Below are 25,296 nucleotides of genomic sequence, written 5' to 3' on the forward strand. Positions count from 1 at the left end.
TACTCAAGCAGAGCTGTAGACATGCCTATCAGATGTCTGTGAGCAGAGCCTGTGCTTAATATCAATGTGTAAATATTTGTAAAGAAAACAAAATTCTTAGCTGAACTCTGTAATACTGCGAATTGAATGTGTATTTTGACTCGGCTTCAGCTAATCTTACATTTACATATTGCTGCAAAAATATTTGTGTCTGAATTAAGAGCTTCGCTTTCAACATGAAAATGTAGAAATATTTTTATAAAAGCTTAAGTGAGTTTGAGAATGAAATGTATGCAAAACAAATATTAAAGCAAAATTTAGAGTTCGCCTTCAAGTTTTCGCCTTTAAATGAATTTTCCCAAAGTGTCAAATGCCATTCGGGAGTTAATTGGGAAGACAAACGCAGATGAGGCGAGAGCAAATAGAAAAGCGACGAATGGTAAATAGAATAAAATAATCAACAAACAAGATGCAACAAATAAGGTAATGAGTATACGCCACGTCTGACAAAACAAGATACAGTAGAGCCATCCCACCCTGACTAGCTGGCTGGCAGCAGGAAAGCATCTAAATGCTTCAGGCGAACATTATGTTGGGCTGCCGAGTGGGTGGGAGTGCTGCAAAAAGGGTCGGCTGGCAAGCACTTGAGCAGCTGGACAATGTGCTTGGGCTCGTTCTCGTGTCGCAGGAAGCTAAAATAATTGTGAGAGCTGATGTCATGCAGAGCAGAGCAAGCCGGGGCTGGGCAGGACACACGTTTCAATGCCAAATAGGCCGTGGGGCAACACGGACGACAGGGCTCATTACCTTCGGGGCAGGAAGAGGAAACGAGCGCCGTAGCTAAAACAATTTTAATGCTAATGAATTGAAATTGTTGAGCAACGTCGGCCGTGCAACGCGCCGTATACGCAATGTAATTGTAAATGAATTTAAATGAAACCCAAATGCTGTTGCTGTTGCCTGTCAATGTCAAGTGCAAATGTTGCAGCCGCAGCACCATAATCTCTCATTGCTGCTATCGGAAAGTACAAATGAGGTTTTGTACAATTGCGGAATTTTGTAAACATTTGCAGCGCATTTTTGGCGAGACGAATTGGAATTGTATTCGGTGCCCGGCGGGCATGTAATTCATTTCCACTGTGCCACAGCCCTTGACTATGACACGAGCTGAAAAACTATTAAAAATATATATATTATATATATATATATATATATATTCTGTTATAAAAAAGGCGCTGCCGCAGGCGTGACTAAAGTCCGCCGCATGGCACTTCATAAAAAAGTCGTAACATTTTACGACTCTCACAATACTCCATTGCAATTTCTTCCCTTTTTTCTTTTCGCTTTGGCTTTGGCTCGTCACTGATGTCATTCTTTTGTATTCATTTCTTCTTTGCAGACGGAACTCTCACACAATCTGCAACAATTGTCGGAGAAGGCACGTTCCACAACCGAATTCATACAGCGGCTCAAAGGCATGAGCGACAAAGTAACCGTAAGTTGGGAACGTGAATATTTTTAAGGAAAAATTGTTTATTTTAATTACTTGCGCGCAGGAATCCTGCATTGAGTTCGAGCGTCTTGTGCACGCCCAGTGCGAGGCGCTCATTCAGGCCATACACGACCGACGCGAATATCTGCTCGAGGCCATTCGCATGGACAAGGATACCAAAATCAGAATACTAAAGGTGCATTAACGAGTGTGCTGCCGCTGGCAATCTCCTGCTTACGTATGTATTTCGCTTTTCTCTTAACAGGATCAGCAGTCAAATTGCACGGGCAAACTACAGCAGACGACGGGCCTCATTCAGTTCTGCATTGAGGCATTGAAGGAGACTGACAGCGCTGCCTTTTTGCAGGTGTGTTAAACTAAAGAAAGCATGGTTAAATACATGTATATATACTTATGTTTATATATTACTGTTTACCCCCAGGTCGGCTCCATGTTAATCAATCGCGTGGCCAACACAGACATGACCTGGCATCAGGAGGTCACCAATGCAGCGCCTCGCGTCTCGCCCATTGTTGACTTGACTCTGGATGATGCCGCTCTCACACGGGCCATAGACAATTTGAATTTCATACAAATGAAAGGTGCGTAAAAGCATATTTATATATTTCAATTACTATTGCAAGTAAATAATCCAAGAGTTAATACTAATCAGTTTAGCTACGAGAGTTAGTCTTGCAAAAGTGTATTACTAATTATGGCATTAAACAAATATTTAGAGTAGAACTTCAAGCTAAAACTCACTACACAAACAAGCGAAAGTACTACGAAATTATAATATATAGAAAGTAAATGTAGCACAAGTTGTTAACTACTATAGATAGAAGCTAGAATATGTTTAAACTAGTCTTAAGTTACTTAAGAGTGCTAAGAGGATATCTGAGTATTGGTCTACTTAGCACACTCTGTGTGTGTTCGTAGTTATTTTATAATAATTAAAATATCGTAAATAATTAAAAAAAATATACTAAAATTATAGAAAATCTTGAACTGCTTCAAGCGGAATTAAAATTCTTAAAAATATATGAAACTTGTAGACTTTCAGCAATATTTTGTATATATTTTGAAAGCTGCTAAAGTCTCTATCTAACATGAGCTCAACTTCATAAGCAGTTCTACAGCAAGATATTTATATATAGCAAGTTATCATATAAGCTGTTGGCAAAGTTGTACCCTCTTTTTGAGTTTCAATAGAAGACCAAACACAATTTGTTTCACAGCTCTTTTAGCGTAAATTAAAGTCAGCAAATTATATAGCCAGAGCGTAACATAAATATTCCGACTAATTGTCACATGCTAAGGTAAAATTGTATCACACAATATCAATAAACACTCACGCACAACATGCACTCAACACACACTCTCTATCTTCACTCTCACTGCATACTCGAAAGTGTTGAAACAATAGCGCGCACTCATTAAGTGCCATTGAGTAGTGCGCTCCAGAGACGCGCATAAAAATAGTTGAGTTAGTTAGGGGTATTCCCTGGAGGCGAGCTACGTGGCTCTGGCATTTTAAATATAGCAGCAAAGGGGAACAAAGTGCAAAGTGTAAAGTGTAAAGTGAAACGAAACGTAGTTCCATTTCTTTAGACTGACAAATTTCCTATGAAAGGCCCACCCACACACACACACACACACACACAGAGAGACACAGGCACATCTAAAATAACAAAAGAAAGTGTTGAAATTTGAGATATTTTTCCTGTTGATTGTGTCTAATTTATGAGCATATAAAAACACACACACACACACAATAATAATAATAATAATGCTATAAATATGAAATTTATGTTATACGATATAGCTAAAACGAATATATATATAAATTTATGTATCTGGATATGTTTTTAAATGTCTTTAACTTTTTGTGCTTCTCTTTTATCGCGCGCCTGCTCCACATATTAAAAAAACATTTCTATGTGCCGCTTGCTCTCATAAAAATATATATAAACAAAATCAAACATAAGCAGTCAAAGATGAGGATGAAAGATGTCCGGCAGGTGAGCAACTAATGCAACCAACAACAACAACAACAACAACAACAACAACAACAAACAAACCCAACAATTTCTAACTGTTTTTTTTTTAAGTTTTTTTTTACCAATGAAAAATTTCATGAAAATTTTACATTTTTTTGGTTGCGTTCAAGTAAAACAAACATAAAAATTCAACAATTTCCTTCTTGGTGCTGTAGCTATCACACACTCATACACACACACACGCATTGCAATTTTCATTGTCGGCCATTTTGTTTTCTCATGGGCTTTTGCTATTGTTTCTCTGTGTACGCGCCTACGCATAATAATTTTCACATTTTCATTTCAACATCAACCAGAAAATGCCTGACAAAAAAAACAAAAAAAAATAAAATAAAATAAAATAATATATGAAAAAAAAAGAGAAAGAAGAGAAAAATGAAAATGCTGTCAAAATATTTTCACTTCCGCTGCGCTCCACCGCAAACTGTCAGCGGGGCCAGGCTTCAAGCTTCAAGTGACATAATTTTCGTTTTTTATATTTTATATTTTTATGATTTTTTTTTCGCTTTTTGCCTTTAGCGTGCCCCTCGCACAGCTTTATTATTTTACGCTTTGGCTTTTATTTTTATGTTCTCTTTTTCTAGATTTTTTTTTGACATTTTTGCGTCCGAGTGAGTCGCCCCAAGCGAGCGCTTAGCATCGGCTTTATGCCCAAACACTTGGCCATATCCTTTTCACTTGTTCAGCTGTGCCAATAAATTTCGAATGCAAAACTTTTTACCTGCCTTCGCTCTGACATTTGACAGCTTGGCGCCTGCTTAATTTTGTTGGCAGCTTCAGTTGCCCGGTTTTATTGTTTAATGCTGATTTTGTGGCATACTTTGGGGCGCCTTCGCCCATTCGTGTTATTCGAGCCATCAACTTTTATTGTCAAGCTTTTGTTGCTCCAGCAGCGACTCAATTAGTATTTATACATGCATAATGTACGCATAAAGCTTTGGCAGTTTAAGTGCCCAAATGGGACAAATTTTTGTTAAGTGTACTTGGGCGCGCACATGGCTGGAGCAGCTTCTAACTTTGGCCACTTCATTCAACTCTTTTTATTCATTGTGAATTGACAATTTTGGCAATTTGTCAGTTTGAATTCCATTTCCAACTTAAGGTTTTCGTGCAATCCATTTGTATGTATATAAAATGTTTATATTTATTTATGTCTTTTTTTTATTTAAAATAATTTTTTTTTGTTTTTCTGCTTTTGAAGAATTTCACATCTTTCACAGCAATTATATGAAAATCTTCAATGATTTGAAACAAAAACTGTGAACATGACTCTATAATATATGTCTATTAAACTCTGATTTCATATTTCAAAATTATTATCAATAATTTTATAAATTGTGTTAACAGCTAAAACTTTACTTTTCTTTAAAGTTTGTCGAAACTAAGCTATATATTCGTCTTTTTCACTTTACCCAAGTTTCTTTGATTTATGTTAAGTTCATGTTGAATGAGATCTGAGTTTTAATGCTTATTTACATCTCGCATATCATCTAACATCTTGTGGTTGTCCTGCTTTATTCATATATTTAGATATAATTAATTTGGTTTTAAGGTGGAATTTAATTAGTTTTTTGCGGAATACCCAGTTTAGTTTTTCACTTGTCTTAACTTAAAATTTGTGGTTTTCTTTATTAATCCAGACATTTGTTACTAATCAGTTGTCAATTACCAAATAAATCTATATATGTATTTCTATCAAGCAATAGATTTTTCTTCTAAGTTTTGCACACTTTGTTTTTCGTGGATTCTATATTTACTTTACGCTGAGAGTTATCTATTTTAACAACTAAAACACACACATGCATACACTAAAACAGTAACATTTGATATTTCTATATCTGTATATGAAACTGATTAGTTATATTCCCGCCTCTGCCCATTTAGCACCCTCGACGCCGAAAATTTTGCCCACAGATTGCTCGGCGGAGAATAATTCTGTAACCGTTGCGTGGCAGCCACCGAATCATTGCTTTGTCGAGGGATATGTTCTAGAGCTAGACGATGGCAGCGGCGGCGAGTTTAGGGTAAGTGGACGTTTGACTTGGACAAAGCAAGTGCAACTTTAATGGGTATTCAACCATCGACATTTCACAGGAAGTTTATTGCGGCAAGGAAACAATTTGCACCGTTGACGGTCTCCACTTCAATTCCATGTACAATGCGCGAGTGAAGGCCTTCAACAGCGCCGGCGAGGGCGAATACTCAGAGCTGATTGGACTGCAGACAGCGGAAGGTGAGTTGCCCCTAGAGCCTCGCACTATACGTACTAGCTTTTTCAATTAAACTCTCAGCTTCAAGCTATTGCCGCTTTGGTGCGCCTCGGCTTCTCTGTTTCAGTTCTGCAGCTACTTTGCCAACAACTCTTTTATAATTTAATCCTTTTCGGTCATGCGCCAAGCCCCCTTTTTGCTAGCGTCTGTCGTGCTTTGCATGTCAAACAGCCATTGACCCCTTTTTTGCGCCTGCCAGGGGCCAGAGGCGGCACCATTCGCAATCCAATTCTCACTTGATTGATGCATGCGCCACCTGACATACTCAACCACCCCGCCCTCCTCCGCCACACGGCAAATGAAACTGACGCTTGAAGTTATTTAATTTATAAAATTGCCAGCGCATTCCATGGCCATGTTGTCCTGGCGTCTGTTTTATCCTTGGCATTTTATTAGTTGCCCCAACGTTAATTTGCAACTTTTAATTGATTATTGCTTGGAGGTTAGCCCCGTTGCAAGTGGTCTCCCTCTAAGACTTGGCTCATGCAAATTGTTATTTTATAAAGTGTTTACATTGGGCGCGTACGCCTAAGTAATTAACGGTTAACCGTTGACGCTTAATGACGCGTAACGCTCACTGCCTGGGCGTATCCGAATTGGTAATGGCTAATGGCTGGGCTCGGGTAATTGAGTTGCGTTCAGGGTACTACCCAAAGCACCTTCAGAATAAGCAAAGTTGTGCGAAAGGCTTAAAGAAGGGGAAAGAGAAAGCGGAGGAAGAAAAGAAAGGGACAGTGACAAGCATATAGATTATTAGTTGTAATTGCTACAGCAAAGATATCTTAATAAAGAAGTGTTTAGTAGATATTTATATGATATGCTCCATTTGTTAAATGATTAGCAGGCAGTTCATATAAGAAGCTACTGCAGATCAGCTAAAAGGCTTATAACTCTGTTAGCTGGTATGTCTGAATATTTATTTAATTCATTTAGTAAAAAGTAGCTTAGCTGAAATTTAATTTTGGATTAAAAACATATAAATGTAATATTAATAAATATTAAAAATGATATGAAACAGATATTATATTTGTTCCCAAAATGTAGTTAGGAAATAAATGTTTGCAATTTTAGTTTTTTAAACTTACCAACAAATTGTTTACAAATATTTCTAGACAGCATATATCATATCATATATCAGCATATATCACAAATCAGATCTCGAATCAGAAATGTAGTTTAAAAGAATTACAGTTAAGTATTAAAAAGCCTAGCTAAAAAATACTTTCTTTTAACACCGAAATTCTCCTGACTTCAACCACATCAGCATCAAGCTGAGCTGAAATTATTAAGTCAAGTCACTGCTCATTTTGATACTAATCTCATCTAAACTAGACTAGACTTATTTGTTTTCAATAAATGGCTTGTTATTAACGCAAAATCATATTGCGGCATCAGACAAAGCGAAACAATAAACTTCTGGCCTGTCGTTGTGGGTGGCAGCTTTGTGGCCGCCTTTGGTGGCCAATAAAAAGGCAATGCAATGCAGGCAGCGCAGCGTCATCGTCATCGTCGTCATCATCATCATCATCATCAGCATCAGCATCATCGACATCATAGTGCCAACTGCCTGCAGCTGGCTAGTCTGCCTTAGTTGGCTTTAGTGGCATTCCCCAAGCGCCTTGGCTTTGGCCACTTAATGCCCCACAACAATAAAAGTAAATTTAATAAAGTACTTCGACTCGAGCCCTGCTCGTGGCATACTTTGCGGCGCATAACAGCATAAACTATGGGCCACCGGCCACCAGCCACTAGCCACCGACTGCAACTCAGCCAAGTACTGCAACTGAAGCCACTCCGTTGGTCAGCACGAGCCATCAGCTAGCAGGCATCAGGCACCAGGCACTAGGCACCAGCTACTTGCCACACGCCGAGGCCACTTGAGCTTTGACAATAGAGAAAATTGCAGGCTCATGCGGCACAGTTGTACGAGGTTTTCTGAAAAATTTTGCTATATTTTTCAAGTTTTTTTGGCACTAAATTGAATATGAAAACATTAAGAAAATATTTTAATAATAAATTATAAAAATATATTAAGAAGTGCAAAAAAAAAATTATGAACAAATTCTGAAATTTTTTTTACCAAACTCAGAAAATCTTTAAAAGCTAATTTAAAAAAATATAATATTTTAGTACGAGTTTTATAAGCATTTTATTTATTATAATATTAATTATATAATAATTTTTATTTTTTTTTTGAGTTTTAATATAGGTAAACTAATAATCAAATTGAGTTGGACATTTTACCAATATTTAAATATGTACTATCTGTTACCACTGTGCCCCACAGCCCTTTGCTGTTGTTTGATATTTGCTAGCTTTAATTTCTCTTGTCAATTTTTGACCATAAAACCCACTGTAGTGTGAGCTAGTCAGTTCTGGACCAAACAGCCACCTTGGAGACTGTTGTCTACTTCAATATTCGCTTATTTTCTATTATATCGTTGTTGTTGTCTGCTCACGCTCTTTCTCTCTCTCTCTCTTTCTCTGTGCTTGCAGTGGCCTGGTTCACGTTTGATCCCGTGCTGAGCGGCGGAGCTGGCTCTGGACTAATCTTTAGCAAAAATAATGCCACTGTCTCTGTGGAGGGCTGGGAGCATCGTGTGGCGCTTGGATCTGTGGGCTTCTCGCGCGGTGTCCACTACTGGGAATTCACCATTGACAACTATACGGCGGACACGGATCCGGCATTCGGTGTGGCCCGCATCGATGTGGCCAGGAACAAAATGTTGGGTAAGTACAAGTTGTAGAGGTAGAGGAATGCAAGGAGCCTGGGGCTACTTTTGCCATTTGAAATTCAATTAAAACGACGCGCCCACTCGAGGCGTAGGAGAGCACTTGAAAAGCTTTCAAAAACTTAGCGCCCAAAAAAAGAACAAAGGAAACTGTCGAAATGCAACGGAAATCGGTACAACAAATAGATTTGCAGCGCCACCTACCGTTGACAAAAGGCCAATCATATGCAGAAAACTTTGCAGCTAATAAATAAGTGACTCAAATGCGACGACGCTGCGAAGGAAGGGAGCCGGAGGCGCAACGTCGCTTCCGGAAAACTTTTCCATTTCGCCCTGGCCAATATAATGGCAAATGGAAGGCGTCATTTCGATTGGTGGGCGTGACCAGAAAAACTTTTGCCATTTCTTGTTGCGTGTGCGTGAAACTTTTGGCAAGAAGTTTCAGTTGCCAAGGATCTAAAACCATCCGAGGTGCCAACAAACACAAACACACAAAAGGAGGCGTGCCCAGACGCCTGGCAAGTAAATTGATTGAAAATGCGTTTCACTGGAGGCGTGGCAGGTGGGGCGGGGAAGTGGGAAGTGGGACTGATAGGGTTATATATGTAGGATTGTTGGACAGACAAAAGTAATTAAAAGTGCGACACTTCAAGTTTAGCGCGTGACAAAAGTTTATTTGTGGATTCGACTCGCTTCTTCAATTATTTGCTAGAAATTCTCAGACTACTTTGTTATAGTTAAAGCTGTGCATGCGCTCCATTAAGCATTTGTCTCTGCCCTCGCAAGTTTTTAAATTAAATTTTCATATGCAAACGCTGAAGTTCGCTAACGAAATGCGCAACTTTGGCGCAGGTGGCGCCCCCAAGCGACTGACATTGACACTAACAATGCAGTTTTTGCAAACTTCTTTTTACGAGCTGCTGCCGCTGCTGCTGCTGCTGCTGCTGCTGTTGTTGTCTGTGTTGCTGCTGCAGTTGTCTTTTATAATACAAGGTGAAAGCTGAAAATGAAATGGAAAAAAGTGACAGCGCGTTCAGCCTGCAGCAGGAGAAGCTGGCAAAATATATTGAAGAGAAAGAGACTTAATGTAGACTAAGCTAAAAAAGCTGTTGTAAGTCTATAAGAATATAAAGCTATATACATTTATTTGTGTATAGAAATTGTAAGAAACAAATGGAGTGAGTGAGAGGAAGTTAAAGCGAAAGTCTTATTAGCTAAGGCCAAAGCATTATCATCGATATTAAGGTATATTTTCAGCTAAATTAACAAGCTTTCATCATAAAGGTTTATTCATTAAATTCAAGTAGATATATAACTTAGAAAGTCTTACAAATTCATGAGACAAATTGATAATATATAAGTCTTACACCTCGATCACTTAATGAGTTTCTTTCGCTTATAAAATGTAAATTTATTATTAATATTTTAATACAATACAACTCACTTATGATAAATTCTCTCTCCACTGTCTCTCATTCATTTCAGGCAAAGATGAAAAGTCCTTTGCCATGTACATCGATCGACAGCGTTCGTGGTTCCAGCACAATTCCATACACGAGCGTCGCGTCGAGGGCGGCATCACCACGGGCAGCACAATTGGCGTGCTGCTAGATCTGGAGCGACACACGCTCAGCTTTCTGGTGAACGAGATGCCGCAGGGATCGGTAGCTTTCCGGGATCTCTACGGTGTATTCTATCCGGCGGTGAGCATCAATCGAGGTGTCACTTTGACTATGCACACGGCTTTGGATGCACCCAAAATGGACTATTTCTAGAGTGTTCGGCGGCCTAGCGTTGGGGAGTAGCGAATTGTGTACATATAGCTTGACATTTAGCAGTTATCGGTGTCTATATGCATATATACTTATACTACATAGCCTATAGCATAATCTACAAACACTTACTCCATATACTTGTGCTTATTACATAAACGTAGTCTTGGGCAAAACTTAGCGACATATCTCCAATCTATTCGTATCTATTCAAAAGTCAAGACAACGTTTCTAAAACGCTGCAAAAAAAAATTGAAAAAAAAAATGTTTAGACAGCGTTGCTTGAATCAAATAATTATTCAAAATAATTGAAAACCAAATACATGTAAAATATGACAAAAAAAAATTTATATATATAAAAATATATTAAAGTTTTAAAATTTTTTGCAATACACAAAGCCAAAAATCAAGCACCGTGCAAAATACCAAAAACAAAAAAAAAAAACAGAAAAAATCAATAAAGATATAAATGCAGCAATCTAAAATAAACACACACAAAAATCCATTAGCAATTAGTCTAGATGCGAAATATATATATATGTATATATTTCCATATATATATATATCTATATTTATTTAAATTTGTGTGTTTATTGAAATTTTTGCGTGTTAAATTGCAAGCCAAAAATAATGATAAATATCTAAAAAAAAAAGAAACCAGAGAAGTTAAATGAATAAAAAAAAAAAAAAAAATAGAAATAAAAAATCAAACACGATTAGCGAAGAGTGTGGTCTGGCCATGGCTAGAAGTATTTAGTATTAAGACTGAATGCAAGTTTTTACAGGCAATCGAAATTTCAATTGAACCAAAAAAAAAAAACAAAAAAAAAAAAAAAACAAAAACAAATAAACATATTTCAATGTTCTCAATGTTAAATGTGCAAATTTTCATAATTATAAAAAAATACACGCAAAAACACAATCAAAAAAACACAATTTGCTTAATGGAAAAAATTTAATTAACATTCATATTTATATATATTTCTATTAATTAACATACTTATTATTAAGTTTCCTGTAAATATCAGCATAATCTATTTTATATACATTTATATATAAATATTTTCATTTCATGTAATTACTTCACGAACACGGGCTATGAATGTTTGTTTACTATAATTATTTTTTTTTGTGTGAGTTTACATATATATACATATATATATGCATATACATATGCATAGATATGTGCTAGTTTTACGTGTGTAATATTTAAATATAAACCCCTTATTTATACCTTTCCAGTTAAGTATATACACAAATAAAAATAAAATACTAAAAAGCAACTGCAAATTATCGTAAAAGTAAAATCTCTATGCATGTTTAATAATTATAATTGTAATAATAATACTTATAATAATAATAAACCAATTCAAAACATGATTAAAACAAGCAAACAAACAAACGAATAACAACAACAAATCATATTTGAATGGAAGCAACAACAACAAGAACAGCAGCCGGCACGAGTTTTATTATAAAGTCATATGAAAAATAAATAATAAATATTTAAATTGCATATGAAAACTTATTCCACAATTTATTGGCCTACGGGGCGTATTAATGGGAACTCTAAATTGCAAAACATTGCAAACAATAATCGATCTGTTTGCCAACAATCTAAAACCCTAATTCAAATTGAGCATGTTCAAATATGTGAAACGAAATCTGTTTGTATATAATAGTATGGCAATCATAAAATATTTTCATATATATATTATATATATTTCCATGTATGTATATATTTTCCAAATATGTCCAGTTAAGTTCAGATAAGTTCAGGCTTACTCATAATGCGATAGAGCGCTTTAAGGGCTGGCGGAGTCTTCTTCAAAAAAGAGGATGATCATGGTTGTGAAAATGGGTATTGCGGATTGTGTATTGAACTTGGTGACTATATAGTTGGATTTCCATTTCCACATTAATGTCATACAATTTTCTATACACAAAAGCCTGTTTAATTAATATTAAAAATATATTTTCTTATTTTTTTATGATTTAGACTTGTGTAGCTCTAAACAAAACACTTAATCCATTCCATAAATATTCTAAAAATGTATTTATCTCAGCTCAAAGAACACATATTAAAAATTTCAAATTCTTATCAATATAATTTACTGCAGAGCCCTATAAATAAATTTCAAGTTCCCTTATGTAAAATATATCAAATCAACATTTAGTTTATGCAAAACTTATTCAGAGTTAATCTTAGTCGCTTGTTTGTTTTTGTACGATGGATTTCCCCCTGGTATTAATAATATGGATATTTTAGTTATATGTATGAAGCGGCGAGAAGGCAGCAGCTCCGACAACCACGTGCCACATCCGCAGCAACAACATTGCAATAGAGAAGGTTTTTTTGGGGAATTTGTGAACGCAACGAGGCGCGAAAACATTTACTCAACACTTAGCGTCAGTTGGCAGCTTGGCTTGTTGCAAGTTTCTTGTGTGGCAGGCAGCGACAGGGGGTAGGGCGCGGCAGCTGGGGGTGAGTTTGCGACGTGCGGCGAAAGTTTTATGATTTATGAAGCGAACGGCGAATGCTGTAAAGCAGCTGCTGTACCAGGTCCACCTGCCAACTGCCTTGCTGCCCCACAGCGACGGCGTCTCGGACGGGGCGACGGAACCGGATGTGGCCGACACCCCAGAGTTGCTTTGGGGCAGCGTCTGCTGCAGTGTTAAATCTGATGCGCGGACATTAAAATTGCACTTTAATGCATTTCCATTCACACACACACACACACACACATAGGCAACAACAACTAAAACTGCAAACAATGCCAAGCCAAAATAATAAAAAAGTTCCTTCGCGGTTTTTCGCGCTGTGCTCATTAAAATTTCGCTCAAAGCTAAAGTTTTTGCATGCACAATGCAAAATAAACAAACAAACACACATACATACAAGCACACACACACATACACGCACACACACACTTGAGGCAGGCAAACAAAATGTCGGCCTTTGCATTTGACACATGCAACTTTCTAAGCGTTTTCTATTGCTGTTGTTGTCGCCTTTATTCGCGGTCTACAGTTAAGTGTGTAATTTATAAAAGTGTCTCAGTCGGTAGGCGTGGCAGTGGGCGTGCGCAGCGTGAATGGAATGCCAAACACAACAGCAGCAAAAATTGCACATTGTGTTGACGACACATTTCGTGCGCCAGCTGACAGCAAGCCAAGCAACAACAACAACAAGAGTGAACACCAGAACAACAGGAATTAGAACAAGAAACCGTCAACACATTCAGCAATTGGCACAATGAACTTTTCGCCTGCGTGAAATTTTTACAGCTAATGGGCAGAAAATCCAGAAGACGCTGAAAGTAAATACACAAAAGGTTGCCAAGCATTAGGACTAGTTGGTAAAGGCAGGATATATTCGAGTCAAGTGGATGCAGTTGGCTGCAAAGAAAAGCAAAATTCCAACTATATAAATAACCTGCTGTTGGCAGAGAATGGGAACAGAAAAGGAATGTCTTCGAGTCGGAAATCTTTTTTACGCCAACAAACGAAACTTGTAACGAGCAGAGTAAGCCATAAGAGAAACAAATATATAAAAGTCAATGTGTGCCAAATTATATGCAAATTAATTCGAAAAGGCAGAGGCACTTCTATTCCTTTAACTCCGTATTCACTGACTATGCATGCATATGTCTTTAACAGAGGCTAGTTGCCCACTCTGTGATCGGGAAATAAATAAATAAATAAATCTCTTTACTTTCGGTATATAGCATAAAGCTGCTGCAAAAATGTTTATTTTATTAAACTTTTAGTCTCCGCCTCATCCTTCACAGTTTCCGCTGTCAACCTGGTGGTCTCTGCGAGACTTACGGTCGTGGGTGGTTGTGTTTCATTTCGTGGTCCACCCGCTTCATACAGCTGCATTACCTCTAGCATGCGAGGCTGTGCCAGGCGCCTGGCGCTGATGCCCCAGATCATGTCAACATGATTCCACTTTTTGTAAGGATACATGTGATCCTCGACCACATTGGGCAGTCGCTTGATTAAACGCTTGACGTCCACTACAGCAGTCATATAATCGTTCTGGGTATAATACAGGGCAACAGGAGCTGTGATCTTCTCTAAAGGATAATCCGGAGGTTGTGCTCGTCCATATATGCGCTGGTTCTCCTTCGGATCGTGGTCGTATTCACAGAAACGGTCTGATTTGTGCAGCTGTAAGTAATGCAGGACCTGAGTTGAGCTAGCTCCGGCGGGCACATGAGTCATAGTAGCTGGTAGCATAGTCTAAGGGGGAGAGAGGATTAAATTACTTTAACAATTTTTGCTCCGCATAACAAGCCTTATTCAATTCGGCAGGATTCTTTCCAAAAAGCTTCCACTGATAAGACAGACAGGTCTGCAACGTAGCTTCCGACAGAAAGCAGCCATTAAGACGACTTGAGTAAGGCAGTAACTCCTGCCCTTCTCCAACAACATTGAAGAAGCTATGGGCGAGCCCTATTAGTGGACACTCCATATTGCCCATATAAGCCACTGGCGCCAGTGCAGTTATCACGTTGATTTTGGCATTGTACTCCGGCCGAGTGGAGGCCAATACGAAAATCGATGTGGTGCCCTGGGAATGGCCAAAGTAGCTCAACTTCTCGTAGCCAGTTTTGGCCAGGACCGCATCGATAAGGGCAGGCAGATCGTAGTATCCTATCTCATGCCACGAGAAGCTCCAGTAGGCCTTGTCCGTATTAGGATTCAGCTTTGCGTGGGCTCGAGAGTAGCGACTACCACGAGCATTCGCCATCCAGACATCGTAGCCAGCATCATACAAAAAATAACCCAGACCACTATGTGGACCCATTATAATCCAAACTGATGAGCTGTCCATCAGTCCGTGCATCAGCAGCACAGGCTTAGCGCCTGGTCTAGGGATGCGATGCATCTGCAGAATGTATTTGTCAGCGGTGGTCACCGTATGCATTTCTCCCGGATACTTGTACTTGGCCAACAATTGAAGCTGTAATCCAAAGATATTAATCAACTCCTCTCGAGCAGAGGAGCACTTCATACCGTTGTCAACTTGGCATCCTCTAACACGCTGGCTGGAAAATGGTCCTCTAGGAAGCCAGTTTCTCCAGCTATCCACAGTTGCGTCAGGCAGAACAAGCCCAGCAAACAGCGCCATTGACAGCTCGTGATCGACATGATGTGGAAAATCAATAGAACTGAATTATATTTTGCCAATATGTGGGCTATATGTAGTAGGTAATACTCCAAAGAAAGGTGATTAGTTGCGCCAGCTTTAAGTTTACAGCTCAGTTAGCTCTTATTGGGCAGTAATGGCTTGAAATATTGTTGACATTTCTGAATGAATCAATCGACTATAGGTCCAATTAGTCTATACTTTCTGCGATTTGTATGACACATTGTTTGCGTCAGCTGACAGTAGGCCAAGTAACAGGAACAGGAAACCATGGATACATTCAGCAATTGTCACAATGAACTTTTCACCCGAGTGAAACTTTGTTTGCAAGCTTTAAGTCAAAAAAAAGATAATTAGAAATGAGTGTCAAACTTTCTGCGAATTAATTATTGCTTAATATCATATGTCCCTAGATTAATAGACCAGCCATGCAAGTGTCCTTAATTAATATTTAGACATTGTCTAGACGAATCTGGAGAATGCTTCACCTGTATTAATCTGCCTTTACTCGCCACCTACGTCTGTTTACTTTGAGACTGTTTTCAATTCTCCTTCCGAATTCCTTGAAATAAGTTTATTTGTTTAAGGTAATATAAATATATTTCCTTCAGTAAAAGTGCCAAAGAAACGTCGACTATTAAAGAACATTTATTAATAACATATATTCATTGAATCAAGCTTAAGTTTCCAAGTAAATATATCGAGTTATTAGGTCGTCTAGATGAACATGCCATCAGTTGGACCAACTATCTCAGTCTCAGTCTCCACCTCCACCATTTCCGTCGTCATGTTAGTTGTCTCTTCGCTACTTTCGGTGGTGAGCAATTGTGTTCCATTCTGTGGTCCTCCTGCTTCATAGAACTGCATTACCTCCAGCATGCGAGGCTGGGCCAGGCGCCTGGCGCTAATGCCCCAGATCATGTCAATGTGATTCCATTTCTTGTAAGGATACATGTGATCCTCGACCACATTGGGCAGGTGCTTGATCAGCCGCTTGACGTCCACTACTGCAGACATATAATCATTCTGGGTATAATACAAGGCAACAGGAGCTGTGATTTTCTCTAAAGGATAATCCGGAGGCCGGGCCCGCCCATAAATACGCTGGTTTTCCTTCGTATCGTGGTCGTATTCGCAAAATCGATCTGATTTGTGCAGTTGTAAGTAATGCAGGACCTGAGTAGAACTAGCGCCGGAAGGCGCATGACCCATAATTACCGGCATTATAGTCTAAAGAAGAGAGACTAGGTTAGCTTTAAAAGTATTTGCTTTGCATAACAAACCTTATTAAACTCAGCAGGATTCTTTCCCAAAACTCTCCCCATGTATTGCATGCAGGCTTGCATTGAAGCTTCCGACATCACGCATCCGCTAGATATTTTTGAGTGCGATAATAGTTCTTGTGCTTCTCCAACGACATTGAGCAAGCTGGGAGCGATCCTTTTCAATGGGCACTCCATATTACCCATGAAAGCCACTGGCGCCAGTGCACTCATCACATGGATCTTGGCATTATATTCCGGCCTAGTAGAGGCCATCACAAAAAAGGTTGTAGTGCCCTGGGAATGGCCAAAGTAGCTCAACTTCTCGTAGCCAGTTTTGGCCAGGACCGCATCGATAAGGGCAGGCAGATCGTAGTATCCTATCTCATGCCACGAGAAGCTCCAGTAGGCCTTGTCCGTATTGGGATTCAGCTTGACGTGGCTTCGAGAGTAGCGAGTGCCGCGGGCATTCGCCATCCAGACATCGTAGCCAGCATTATATAGAAAGTAACCCAGACCACTATGTGGACCCAACATAATCCAAGTTGCTGAGCTGTCAAGCAGTCCGTGCATCAGCAGCACCGGCTTAGCGCCTGGTCTAGAGATGCGATGCATTTGTAGCACGTATTTGTCCGCGGTGGTCACCGTATGCATCTCTCCCGGATACTTGTACTTGGCCAACAATTGAAGCTGTAATCTGAAGATATTAATCAACTCTGCTCGAGCAGAGCAGCACTTCATACCGTTGTCAACTTGGCATCCTCTAACACGCTGGCTGGAAAATGGTCCTCTAGGAAGCCAGTTTCTCCAGCTATCCACAGTTGCGTCAGGCAGAACAAGCCCAGCAAACAGCGCCATTGACAGCCTGCGTTCGGCATGATGTGGAAGATCAATGAAACTGAACTATATTTTGTCAATATGCGTGCTATATGTAGTAAGTATCGTTCCGAAAGAGCGGTGATTAGTTGCGCCAGCTTTTAGTTTACAGCTCAGCTAGCTCTTATCGGACTATAATAGCTGCAAATAATGTTTATATTTCTGACTGAATCGATTTAAAGTATTTAAAAATGAAAGCCGTTTATTTTATACTCTGCGCAGGGCTTATAGAGATAAATGCGGCTGTGATTCATCATACGGAAAGCATTTTAAAAAGTGTTACAATAATTGGAGCCATAATCTTGACTTCACTCTTTATTTCATGTTTTAAATTCTGCCTTAAAGATTGCATTGAAGATATGCGGCAAAGCTATCCTTAAGGAACGTTTAATATCCACAATATGTATTCAATCGTCAGTCTCAGTCGCCACTTCACCCTGCTGAGTTTCCGTCGTCACGTTGGTTGTCTCATCGGGACTTTCGGTCGTGGACAATTGTGTTACATTCTGTAGTCCTCCTGCATCGTAGAATTGCATTACCTCCAGCATGCGAGGCTGGGCCAGGCGCCTGGCGCTGATGCCCCACATCATGTCAATGTGATTCCATTTTTTATAAGGATACATGTGATCCTCGACCACATTGGGTAGTCGCTTGATCAGCCGCTTGACGTCCACTACAGCAGCCAAATAATCATTCTGGGTATAATACAGGGCAACAGGAGCTGTGATCTTCTCTAAAGGATAATCCGGAGGTTGTGCTCGTCCATATATGCGCTGGTTCTCCTTTACATCGTGGTCGTATTCACAGAAACGATCTGATTTCTGCAGCTGTAGGTAGTGCAGGACCTGATTAGAACTGAGTCCGGCAGGCACGTGATGCATCAAAACTGGTAACATTGTCTAAGAGAGGCGATTAGATTAGAAATTTGTGCTATGCTAAACAAACCTTATTAAATTCAGCAAGATTCTTTCCCAAGATTTTCCACATGTAAAATAGGCAGGTCTGTAATGTAGGTTCCGAGATCAAGCAGCTGCTGAACATATCCGTGTAAGGCAATAGTTCCTGACCTTCTCCAATGACTTTAAGCAATCTATGCGATAAGCCTAACAATGGACTTTCTATATTGGTCATATAAGCCACTGGTGCGAGCGCGCTCATCACATGGATCTTGGCATTGTACTCCGGCCGAGTGGAGGCCATCACAAAAAAGCTTGTGGTGCCCTGGGAATGGCCAAAGTAGCTCAACTTCTCGTAGCCAGTTTTGGCCAGGACCGCATCGATAAGGGCAGGCAGATCGTAGTATCCTATCTCATGCCACGAGAAGCTCCAGTAGGCCTTGTCCGTATTGGGATTCAGCTTGACGTGGCCTCGCGAGTAGCGAGTGCCGCGAGCATTCCCCATCCAGATATCGTAGCCAGCATTATAGAGAAAGTAACCCAGACCACTATGTGGACCCATTAAAATCCATGTGACTGAGCTGTCCATCAGTCCGTGCATTAGTAGCACAGGCTTAGCGCCTGGTCTAGGAATGCGATGCATTTGTAGCACGTATTTGTCCGCGGTGGTGACTGCATGCAGCTCGCCCGGATACTTGTACTTGGCCAACAACTGGAGCTGTAAACATAAGATATTAATAAACTCTGCTCGAGCGGAGGAGCACGTCATACCGTTGTCAATTTCGCTTCCTCTAACACGCTGGCAGGAAAAGTGTCCTCCAAGTAGCCAGCTTCAGCTGTCGTCCACAGCAGAGGCAGGCAAAGCAAGCCTAATAAACACTTCCATTGGCAGCTTGTGAGCGGCATAGCGTTACCAATCAATGTAACTGAACTGTGTTTTGCCGGCTTTATGTACTGGCTATCTCTGCCCAAGAACGGTAATTAGTTTCGCCAGCTTTCAGTTGACAAGTCAGCAATGTCTTATCAGACAATAATCGTTTCATATGCTAATCACATTTCTGACTGCATCGAATATAGAAAGTGAATGCCGTTTATTCTATACGCTTCTAATAGGTCTTGGAGTACTTCAAACAGCAGTGGAAATGTCTATAAAATATATTCAACAGTTAAGAAAAGTGTGGTACAGATGTGGGAATAGTTGACAATAGTTGATTGAGTATTAAAATATATAAATTGCCGAGGATTTCATAAGTCTCACATAGAGTGTTACACAGCTGATGCTAAAGTCAAAGGGCTTATTGAAAAGGGCTTGTAAAATAATGTTATTAAGCAAGACAGGTTCAAAGTTCGCTGTGTTAATAGTGTGGGCTTTTAATGAGGCAATCGATCAAATCTGCGGCTGCAGAAGAGGCGCAGCAATTGCTTTATGAGCACAGTTCGTCAATTTGTCAATCAGTCAGTCAGTCAAACAGAACGCCTATTGAAATGGAAATGGGAATGGAAATGTGGAATTGGCTGTGGGAAATGAAAATGGAAATAGAAATCAAAATGGAAATACAAGCCGAGATTTCGCTAATCAAATTTCATAGCGGCTTTTTAAACTGTTTGCCGGCTTGATTGAAAAATTAAATTTTTAATTTAGTTGCGGCCTGTGCAAAGCCTTCATAGCTGCCTAGGCGAGCAGCGTCACAGCTGTGAACACTTGAATTGTTCGCACTTTGAATACCCTAGATACACTGTGAGGCAGCTGAAGCTGTGCAGGGTAGCCTCTCAGTCTAGTCCTGTTAGCTCCGTCCATTCTTACTCTTTTTTGGCTGCTGTCCATTCAGCAAATATTTGAAACGCTTTCGTTTGGCTGGCTCTTGTCAGCGCCTATGTCATCGGGCTTTTCTATATTTTTTGTACAATTGATTGGCAAAAATTGAATTCAGCTTTTGCATAAAATATTTGAAACCCTTTATTTGCGCCAACTGCTGTCACACGGACCAATATTGACTCCTAGCCCAGCGTGAGACAGAGCCAGAGACTGAGTTGGCTGGCCGAAACGTTTCGACATTTGACAAATAACTTAATTCGAAGCTGTCACCACATGTTGGCTGGCTCTGCCAGGCAGCCTGGACCACGCTTGACAGCCCACCCAAGGCTGACAAGCTGCATAGATAGAACTTGTGTAGCTGCAAATCAGTTGGGATTTGTTAAAGCTGAAGCTTCGATTTGCACGCGTTTTTCATCAAATTATCAATTGCTGCGAGATTGCAAAATTATCGCAATTTAAGCATTAAACTTTTGGCATCTGCTCAGGTCATTTTCTAGGCGGATTGGGCCAATTGAGATCAATTTTGGAGCTAAACTATTTTATTAAAATAAAGTAGTCATCAAATAGCTTCGATTGGCCAGCTGCAATTGCCATGTGCTGCACTTTTGACCCACTTTGTGGCAACTATACAAATTGCCAGTTGGGCCAAAATAAGGTAATTCCCTTTGCCCTAGCAGGCAATCAGCGTCAGCCTGTGGCGCGTGCCCCGACAATTAGCTAGTCGCTATTTAGAGAGCGAATGCCAATCAGGCGACAATCAGCGCTCAGCTTTACACGACTTGCCACACTATGTTGCAACTGGTCCCGAAAAACCTGAAACTGGAGGCTGGCTCCAAATCTTAAGCTATTGCAGCGAGACCGAATCGATTGGCCAGCCCTAGCCCTTTCTGCTGCCATTGTTCGGTGGGAGCAGCCGCTGCTCTTTAAATGTCTCGCCGAAGCCCCAGTTGCCTCGATTTGGTGCTGAGTTCAGCTCGTTAGGCGAATGCTCTGTGAGCATCTGCAGCTGCCAGATTATTATCAGCATTGTTTAGTCGCAGCATTTAGGCTGCCACTTGGCCATTAGTTGCAGCAGCTGCCCCACGCCTCTCTGCCTGCCTTCTGCCTCCTGCCGCCATTAGCCACGCACGTGACTTTTAATCACGCGCGCATAAAATTTCATGCGAAATCACAGACAGGCCGCAAAAGCAAAAGCAAAACCAAAAAAGCTGAAGAAAACACCGCCTGGGCAATTTATTGAGGCGCTGGCCTGGTTTATAGCTTTGCCAACTTTGGCTTTGTCTAGCTCATTATAGATACAAGTCACTAGTCTGCCCTAAAAGAGGGTATAAATGTTTTTAAATACAGCTTGCAATGTATTTAAAGAACAATGTAATAATTAGATATATTTATTAATTTTTATATTAATAATTTCGGTAGACTGAAAGCTGTCAAAAATGCAGTTTAACTTGGTTTATTTATTATGATGAATTTATAATTAATTATCATGAGAAAGTAAGATAAAGAATGCATATGAAGTGGTCTTCATGTGGCCTAATATAATATTTTAATGCTGATAAAATTTGATTTGTATACCTTTACCATCATTAATCCTACTATATCTAAGTTAAGAGAAGATATATTTGCTTTTCCTATTGGTAATAATAATGATTGAAAAAAATAAAAAATAAAGTAAATATAAAATATAAATAAAAATTATACAATTAAGAATAATAAAAGTCATATTAGACCATTTTGGATCAGAATCTTAAAAATTGCTTTAATCTTTTAATACTTGCCTAAAATTTAAGTCGAACTGATTTAAAAATAATTAATTAATGTTAAAATATGTTTTTCTCCCTTTCACTCTCTCTCTCACTCAAACTATATTTAATATAAATTCACCTTTCTTTTTTATTAGTATTTATCTCATCATCATAGAGATTGTGCTTAGCGCATTGAGTCTTCGTCTTCGTCTTTAGAGAGTTTACATTTTTATTAGCAAGTGAAAAACAGAGTTTCGCTTTTTTGTGCGTAACACCAAACTGAGAAGTCCAAGTGGAAGTTGGACTTCTCTTGGAAGGGGGCCAGAAAGTTGGCGCTGCTTAAGCAGCTAGGCGTACGAAAACTTTACGACTTGGCCAAAGTTTGGAGGCAGCGAGTCCCCCTCTCCTAGCCATCCCTAGCAACCTTTACTCATGTCCAGAAGCAGCCGTTTTGTCTGCCCGGCGCGGCATTTGACTTTAACCTTTTTCAAGTAGTTGCTCTACTCCAGCTGTCTGTGTGGCAGGCGGGCGGGCGGGATGCCTGCCCCGGACACCGAGCCGGAGCAGCCATATTGCATTTAATACGGCTGGAGAGAGAGGACAGCCCAAAAGCAAGCACTTGACTCCAAGCCAAATGGCCGACGCGTCGCCTGAACACAGCTACATGGAGTTGGACTCGTGTTATTATGCTTACGGACGCGCCCAATGCCAATTACAAAGGGCCTGTCAGACTCATTCAATGGAACCAGTCTCAGCCGTAGACTCAGCCTCAGCCTCAGTCTCCAGTTGCCAGTTGCCAGTTACCAGTTGCCACTTGCCACAGCCACGCCCAAAAGCTTTTTGCATTTTGTTGTAATTACTTTTGGCCCGCTTTGTGTGCACGTGGCGCACTCCAAGAGTGACGGCGCTCCCAGCACAAGTTCAGGGTCAGCAGCTATACATTTGGCTAGCTTTAAGAGTGCCAACTCTTCTAGGCAATTGGCAATTGCCAAACAAAACAAACAACCATTTTAAATAGTACGTCAATAACAATAACATTAAAGTTAATTAATTTCATATTTAATTCAATTTCACGCACAGCACCAAACTTGATTCAACTAACAGCAAATGAGCAGAAAAATACAAAATGGAAAATAAAAAATAAAAAAAAATAAAATGACCAGCCATCAATATTCGCGGCTTTTAAATGTTCCGCAGCTTCTCGCCATGCTTCGGTGCGTGACGTGCTGACTGCCCGTTAATAATATCGATAAAAAGACAAAACAGAAATAAAAATTAACAACAAAAGTGATTAATTATCTTTCAGTGGCCGAAGCTATAATATCCTTGCTGACATATATGCATTAATTCCTACCGAACGAAGACTGCAAACTGTCTATAAATTGTTGGCTATTCGGTTAGCACTTTGAATCAGCTTCACTGCGGATGGTTACGAATTTAAGTCTGATATATCTTATCGATTATGACATGGTTTTGGTTGAACTAGCTCTGTATGTGCTTACATATATATGTTCAATATTTGATATATTAGCCACAATTAATATATTAATTAAATAAGGGGAAGCAAGCTTGGAGCCTTCATAAAATATTTCTGTTCTTTTTTGTTAAAGTTTGTTCAATTATACAGAAATTATTTGATATCCTAAAACATGCCAAATATTGGCTTCGATGATTTCTAAAGTAAACCTTGCTCCAGATGGTGATCAAATCGCTTTCTAGCGGCGGCTATATGTAAGCTGACTGAATCACCAAATTTCAGCTTCATGTATACAATGAAGCGCGCCAACTAAGCTCATATTTCAATTAACATAATTAACAATCAAATGGCAAATATCATTAGTTATTTCGGCAACTAAATATTATTAATGACTTAAACAGTAACTGCACTGTAATTACTAGAAATAGTATCACTCTAGCTTGGTCAACCCATAGTTTCACTATAGCTTTCCAGCACTTTGTCTATCTATGCACATTCCTTAAAGCTCAACATAAACCTGCTCAATTTAATATCAGATTCACAGATGTCTCACCTGAATCGTTGCACGTTTCACAGCCGCATCAAAGTGCACTGCTACAGTGTAATAAAAACGAAAATTATTATGTGCTTTCATTAAATACGTCATTATTTGCGTATTGTCGCCTGTCGGCGGGTCAGCGGGGCTGAGCGAACGCTGCGATGTGAAGCAATGCGTGGAGCTGGGCGAGCCATTATCTCTGATTTAAATGGGGGGAGAGGGACGAATGCCTTTTTGCGCGAGTCTCTTGATCCTTGGCGGCGCATCCTTGCGGCCGCTGATTGCTGCCCATCAATAAAATAAACGAGTGATAAAGGATTACGGATAACGGCAGCGGCAATTGATTAATTTATGGAACATGAGAAGACGACCAACTGCGTGCGGTCCGCACTGTAAGCCACACTTACACTAGCCAGCAAAATTCCACTGCGCAAACAGAAATTCTGAATATTAAAGGCCAACAATTGAGATTGCTTTTTGTACATTTATATGTATTGAATTAAATAAATATTTTTCTATATGTTTTTTTACTCTTTTCATGCCAACTTTGTTGTGCAGGTTGAAGGCGCATCGCTATTTAATTTCATATTATTTGCGTGGCCAACAAGTGAATTAAATTAAGTCTCATCCCACACTCGGAGTGTGACAAGAGCATGAAAAAATGTTTAATTAAATCGCAATTAATTAGCTTTTGATTTGCCTTAATTACCTAGTTGTTGTACGGATTTGTGATCTGTTCTGTCATTTACATATTTTAATTGAAAATGATGTTTTGAGTAATTACTGACAGTGAGCCCAGGGTAGGTCATCAAGTGTAGTGCTGTAAATATAATTTACACAGATAACTTGTTAAATTAATAATAAAATAATTATTTGTTTGACATTTTTCAATTAATATGAAATTGTAGCAGTCTCACTCTCTGACTCTTCGTCTCTCTCTGTTTGTATTTATATATTACACATTCAGTATTTATCAAAGTTCAGCGCTTTATATTCGACTCGAGTCTTGGGCCCTTCGTAGCTCCCTCTTGGGCTTCAATCAATTTTTATTGTTTCTCCCGCTGGTCGCTTCGTAATCCCCTTGTTTCCTGCCTAATCCTTAATTTGCCTTTACAGAGATTCGTTGGGAATTTTTGTACTTGCCATTTAGGAGCGACACATAAGTGTTTACGCTTGAGACGAACAAAGCTTTCACATTTTCGCATCGCATGTGCAAATGGCGAACC

General features: G+C 39.6%; 4 protein-coding genes across 5 annotated transcripts in view; 1 reads left to right on the forward strand and 3 right to left on the reverse strand.

Annotated features, from left to right (window-relative positions):
- Positions 1-10,540, forward strand: part of LOC111600665 (E3 ubiquitin-protein ligase TRIM9) — a 108,393-nt gene extending 97,853 nt beyond the window's left edge. Inside the window, exons 2-10 of one of the 2 annotated variants that reach the window (XM_023316896.2) lie at positions 1,379-1,474; positions 1,536-1,667; positions 1,737-1,838; positions 1,914-2,073; positions 3,463-3,492; positions 5,416-5,555; positions 5,626-5,764; positions 8,298-8,531; positions 10,019-10,540. In XM_023316896.2, coding sequence (XP_023172664.1) covers positions 1,379-1,474; positions 1,536-1,667; positions 1,737-1,838; positions 1,914-2,073; positions 3,463-3,492; positions 5,416-5,555; positions 5,626-5,764; positions 8,298-8,531; positions 10,019-10,308 — 1,323 coding nt within the window. In that variant the 3' untranslated portion in view covers positions 10,309-10,540. The remainder of the gene's footprint in view (positions 1-1,378; positions 1,475-1,535; positions 1,668-1,736; positions 1,839-1,913; positions 2,074-3,462; positions 3,493-5,415; positions 5,556-5,625; positions 5,765-8,297; positions 8,532-10,018) is intronic. The other variant, XM_023316906.2, reaches the window with a different exon arrangement.
- Positions 10,541-14,026: 3,486 nt separating this feature from the next.
- On the reverse strand, positions 14,027-15,472 carry LOC111602280 (lipase 3-like). The gene is made up of 3 exons (XM_030224514.1): positions 15,328-15,472; positions 14,606-15,274; positions 14,027-14,550 (listed from the first exon to the last, which is right to left on the reverse strand). Exons 1-3 carry the CDS (start codon positions 15,460-15,462, stop codon positions 14,056-14,058), a joined length of 1,299 nt encoding a protein of 432 aa, XP_030080374.1. The 5' UTR covers positions 15,463-15,472; the 3' UTR covers positions 14,027-14,055.
- Positions 15,473-16,177: 705 nt separating this feature from the next.
- On the reverse strand, positions 16,178-17,600 carry LOC111601808 (lipase 1-like). Its single transcript, XM_030224544.1, has 3 exons — positions 17,466-17,600; positions 16,744-17,412; positions 16,178-16,690 (listed from the first exon to the last, which is right to left on the reverse strand). The coding sequence occupies exons 1-3, from the start codon at positions 17,598-17,600 to the stop codon at positions 16,178-16,180; spliced, it is 1,317 nt and encodes a 438-aa protein (XP_030080404.1).
- Positions 17,601-17,874: 274 nt separating this feature from the next.
- On the reverse strand, positions 17,875-19,769 carry LOC111600739 (lipase 1-like). Its single transcript, XM_023317021.2, has 3 exons — positions 19,266-19,769; positions 18,544-19,212; positions 17,875-18,497 (listed from the first exon to the last, which is right to left on the reverse strand). The coding sequence occupies exons 1-3, from the start codon at positions 19,398-19,400 to the stop codon at positions 18,006-18,008; spliced, it is 1,296 nt and encodes a 431-aa protein (XP_023172789.2). The 5' UTR covers positions 19,401-19,769; the 3' UTR covers positions 17,875-18,005.
- Between the last annotated feature and the right edge of the window lie 5,527 nt (positions 19,770-25,296).

Source organism: Drosophila hydei, unplaced genomic scaffold, assembly GCF_003285905.1.
Source record: "Drosophila hydei strain 15085-1641.00,03,60 unplaced genomic scaffold, DhydRS2 tig00008114-arrow-pilon, whole genome shotgun sequence".
NCBI lineage: Eukaryota > Metazoa > Arthropoda > Insecta > Diptera > Drosophilidae > Drosophila > Drosophila hydei.

Coding starts and splice junctions, on each gene's coding strand:
- LOC111600739 (XM_023317021.2), bottom strand. CDS start 19,400: ATGCCGCTCACAAGCTGCCAATGGAAGTGTTTATTAGGCTTGCTTTGC. Junction 19,213..19,265: donor AGGAAGCGAAATTGACAACG/GTATGACGTGCT, acceptor TTATGTTTACAG/CTCCAGTTGTTGGCCAAGTA. Junction 18,498..18,543: donor ATCTTGCTGAATTTAATAAG/GTTTGTTTAGCA, acceptor CGCCTCTCTTAG/ACAATGTTACCAGTTTTGAT.
- LOC111602280 (XM_030224514.1), bottom strand. CDS start 15,462: ATGTCGATCACGAGCTGTCAATGGCGCTGTTTGCTGGGCTTGTTCTGC. Junction 15,275..15,327: donor AGGATGCCAAGTTGACAACG/GTATGAAGTGCT, acceptor TTTGGATTACAG/CTTCAATTGTTGGCCAAGTA. Junction 14,551..14,605: donor ATCCTGCCGAATTGAATAAG/GCTTGTTATGCG, acceptor TCTCCCCCTTAG/ACTATGCTACCAGCTACTAT.
- LOC111601808 (XM_030224544.1), bottom strand. CDS start 17,600: ATGCCGAACGCAGGCTGTCAATGGCGCTGTTTGCTGGGCTTGTTCTGC. Junction 17,413..17,465: donor AGGATGCCAAGTTGACAACG/GTATGAAGTGCT, acceptor TTCAGATTACAG/CTTCAATTGTTGGCCAAGTA. Junction 16,691..16,743: donor ATCCTGCTGAGTTTAATAAG/GTTTGTTATGCA, acceptor TCTCTTCTTTAG/ACTATAATGCCGGTAATTAT.